Raw genomic sequence first — 3,978 nt, 5'->3', positions numbered from 1 at the left:
AAAATCAAAAAAATATCACCTACGAAGTAAACATACATGGTAACTCGTAAGCTGGCATGAGGTGTTAAACCAGTGTGATAACGACTGTCGTTTTCCGGCCACGCGAGGATAAAGTAAGTTACATTCATTCATTCATATATACCACTTCTTTGTGCTTCTTATGTTTCGACACCTTTTCACACAGCATGGACGGTAAGCGATTACGTTCAGTGCAAAACCCTTCTTCGAATATCGTTGACCTGCAGTCAGTGAATCTGCATCTAGGAGATATTAAGAAGAAACAAGACGAAGTTGAAAAACAAGTTGAATTCTACGAACACGCAAGCGACTTCAGAAAAGGTGTGCTTATTAATAACGAATTAACTTACTATTATATTGTAACTTGTTAGCCGACGTCGTAGCACAGTTGGTTAGCGCGCCCATACCTCTAACTCCTATGCCTATGCCCTATCCTATACTGAAGGAGTGGTTATGAATTTAAGCGCTGGTGGTACTATTGTGGGCCTATATATATGTGTCCTTTGGAAAGACACGGCAGTTGCTCCAACCCAGCGATCACTAATGGGTTGTCTAAATAGCTGGCCTTCGACGTTTTTTGGGGCTTGGCAAACCCCTCAAGTTGTTGCGACGAACTCATGCATCCCTGATTGATTTAACGTAAAACTAATGACGTCATCAAGGAGAAATGCGATCGAAAATTAGTTTCTGTTTAGTCGAAAAGTACCGCTAATCAAAAATTTTGGCGCACCCAGGATGCACCGTGCATACCGGTTGAAGAGCACCGGTCTAAATTGTCAGCCATTCACATATGCGGTAACTCGTAAGCTGGCACCAAGTGTATAAAACAGAACATCGCTCCTGTATAAAATCGACTGTCGTTTTTCGGTTACGCGAGAATAAAGCAAGTTACATTCATTCGTTTGCATACACAATATTAATTAGCACTTTTACGTGAGTGGGTTTACAGCACTTAATACGAATATGTTCTGAATTGTTTAAAAAACGACACTGCACAACAGTCAGCAACAACGGTACGACCCGTCATGGTGCAACTTATAATCGTAGGAATGAATAAATAAATATTTGAATAAATAAGTAGAAGTAACTTGCTTTATTCATGCGTGCTCGGGAAAACGACAGTCGTGGTATGTGCGGATTTTTCGGACATCTCGTGATCGCTTACGGGTTACCAAGTTTATAACTCTGTGGGTGAATATATATTTTTTTTATTTTTTTGGCATGGCTTACAATACTGACTTAAGTTTAAGATTATTTTCCATGAACAAACAAGCTCACAATGCTGGTGGCATAAGCAACGAGCATGAAAATATGTAAGCGCTCTATTATAGAAAGTAGAAACTGAAACATAATAAGCACAATTAACTTTAACTATTCCTTTTATTTACAGCTATGCACGTCCTGGTCGAATCCAGCTTTTTCACCCTGATGATAATGGCTGTCATTTTGACCAACACCCTTATGTTAGTACTCTCAACATGGAGGTCTATTGAAATTCACTTCGGTTACTACTTTGCTGTAATAGACGGAATATTTATGGCTGTATATGTGATCGAATGCTCGCTGAAGATTTATGTTTGGAGATCAGAGTATTTCCATAAAGGATGGGATATTTTAGGTAAAGCATGTAACTTTCTATCTTATTATATAGTAGGGTGGGGGAAGATGGACACCTTTAGCACATAATATCTAAATATCCTGATCGTGTTTTAAACAATTACTAACGGTCAATAGGAGTCATGGGCATATAGTTTTATAGTTTCTTGAAAGTTCTTTGTTTACTACTAAACGGGGCGAGAAAATAGAGGTAAAAGGTGTCCCATCTCCCCCCACCCTACTGTACATATATTTTGGTTGAAGTTGTTCCTAACCCTTTTTGTAATGAATTTTTGTTCCATGCGGTATTGCTAACAACCCATAAGTGTCTGCTGGAGCAATTACCGTTAAATATCCTGTGCGCACGAACCATTTCATGCCATCAATTAAGCGAATATAAATAATAATGATATAGTAATAGATTGACAGAATCGATCACAATTGTAACCACCTTTAAAACTATTTATATAGATTTGGTGATAGTGTGCACCAGTCTTAGTGAGATGTTGGCTCCCCTCACTGTGGGAGCTGGAACTTTTAGTGGAGGAGGGGCGAGTATCTTTAGAATCCTCCGTGTCCTTCGTGCGTTGCGATCCTTGCGTGTCCTCCGCACCATCCGCTTCCTAGAGAACATCCAAGTCATCTTGATCACTTGCCTCCATTCGTTTCAATCTTTAGGAGCAATCCTGATGCTCATGATGACATTCTTAGGTATGCATAGTATACTTTGGGAAAAGATGTATAGTAGGGTGGGGGAAGATGGGACACTTTGTCAGACGTGACTTTTTTTAAATTTTCTTTTTACGGAGCCCCGTTTCATGATAATCAGGAAAACAAAGTTACAGAATTTTTCGACAGTATTATCACGACTTTATAAAACGCTCGTCAAAGCTGATTACTGTTTTTAAATATTAAAAAAATATGTAAACTAGAAACAGTATTCTTTAAACAGGTAAAAAATGCGAAATAGTAAAAAGGTGCTATTTTTTAATGCTTGCTAAATCGTAGTAAAGTCAATGTATTTTTTTAGTTTGCGTGTGCGAACGATTAAACTAGTTTCATAGCTTCATAAAACAACCTTGAATATTTCGTACAGTTTGATTTTGTCTCATAAAACTAGTTTTAGTTTTGTAAAAAACACTAAGATATAAATGAAGAAAATAGGCAGGGGTCAATAGGCTATGACTTTAATTTGAGATAAAAACAACAACAAAATGTCGGTTTAACGTTATATATGTGAAGTTTACATAGCAAAGAAACTAGCACAGCATGTTAAATTCGGTAGGTTAACTACAAGTTGCAGAATACTGCTAATGTAAATATATTTCAATTTAGAGTCCCATCTTTCCCCACATTGTAGTTTTGTATGTTTTCATTGCCAAACTTTGAAATATTTGCTTTTAATTTAGTAATTTATACCTCAGGGGGTTTTCAACTATAAGATACTGATATAATAAAAATATAATATTTTGAAAATATATTCGAAATTTAATCATTTGCACTTGGTGATAATTTATGAGAAGTAGCTTGGGCCAAAAACAGAGTAGTAACAAAGCATATATACTAATTATATATTATTATATATGCTTTGGTAGTAATATCTAACTTGTAGTAAAAATAAAAACTTTATCAATAGTTATAATCAATTTTCTGTTATTACAAGTTCATATATACATTTGTAGGATACAATATTTATCTATTGATGTTCGAACATTACCCATTGTCGTCCAAACAATACCAATTGTTATTGAGCACGTTAGTGGTCATATAGATCCTTTTTCGTCGAACAGTTGTTCTTGTTGTTGTTGTTGTTGTTGTTTTTTGGACAACTTTTTTCCGCACTTACCTCGATTTTCAATTCTAGCATTTATTCTTTATTCTCTTGATTGAAATCAAATCATAATATATATTTATAATTTTTAGACTGAATTTTCAGATTTAAAACCACACGATGAGCGATTAATTAACGATTACTTTCCTCATGCAATTTACATAGCGGAAACACTGTCTGGCAGTTTTGCGGAAAACGACGACACGTGTTTTATCCACACAACGATTCACGACTGAATAAAAGTATTAACATTTAAGTGGGGACGCATTAAATACATTACTCTTATACCGTATTATCATTAATCGTAATTGAAACATTATTTTTAATTTAACATTATATAATTAATATTGACTTCTAACATTACCTAATTACTGCGTGATTACGGTTTGTCAAAATTCATGAAAACAAACGCTTTTAAGCGACGACAACGTTAACCAGTGTTAGTTTACAAGTCAACACATGGTACAGGAGTTGTACAAAGCGTGTTTACACATATTCTTCACCAATCACTCAATCCTCATACGTCATAAGTT

At 35.5% G+C, this 3,978-nt stretch overlaps 1 protein-coding gene across 1 annotated transcript in view; it reads left to right on the top strand.

Moving 5' to 3' along the window:
* The window catches only part of LOC100177771 (cation channel sperm-associated protein 1-like), a 12,224-nt gene that overhangs the window by 955 nt on the left and 7,291 nt on the right, over positions 1-3,978 (top strand). The window contains exons 2-4 of the mRNA XM_002129571.5: positions 185-339; positions 1,409-1,636; positions 2,086-2,325. Coding sequence (XP_002129607.4) covers positions 185-339; positions 1,409-1,636; positions 2,086-2,325 — 623 coding nt within the window. The remainder of the gene's footprint in view (positions 1-184; positions 340-1,408; positions 1,637-2,085; positions 2,326-3,978) is intronic.

Source organism: Ciona intestinalis, chromosome 10 (assembly GCF_000224145.3).
Source record: "Ciona intestinalis chromosome 10, KH, whole genome shotgun sequence".
Lineage (NCBI taxonomy): Eukaryota > Metazoa > Chordata > Ascidiacea > Phlebobranchia > Cionidae > Ciona > Ciona intestinalis.
The sequence above is the reverse complement of the archived record's forward strand: the minus strand, read 5'-3'. Positions and strand labels throughout refer to the sequence as shown.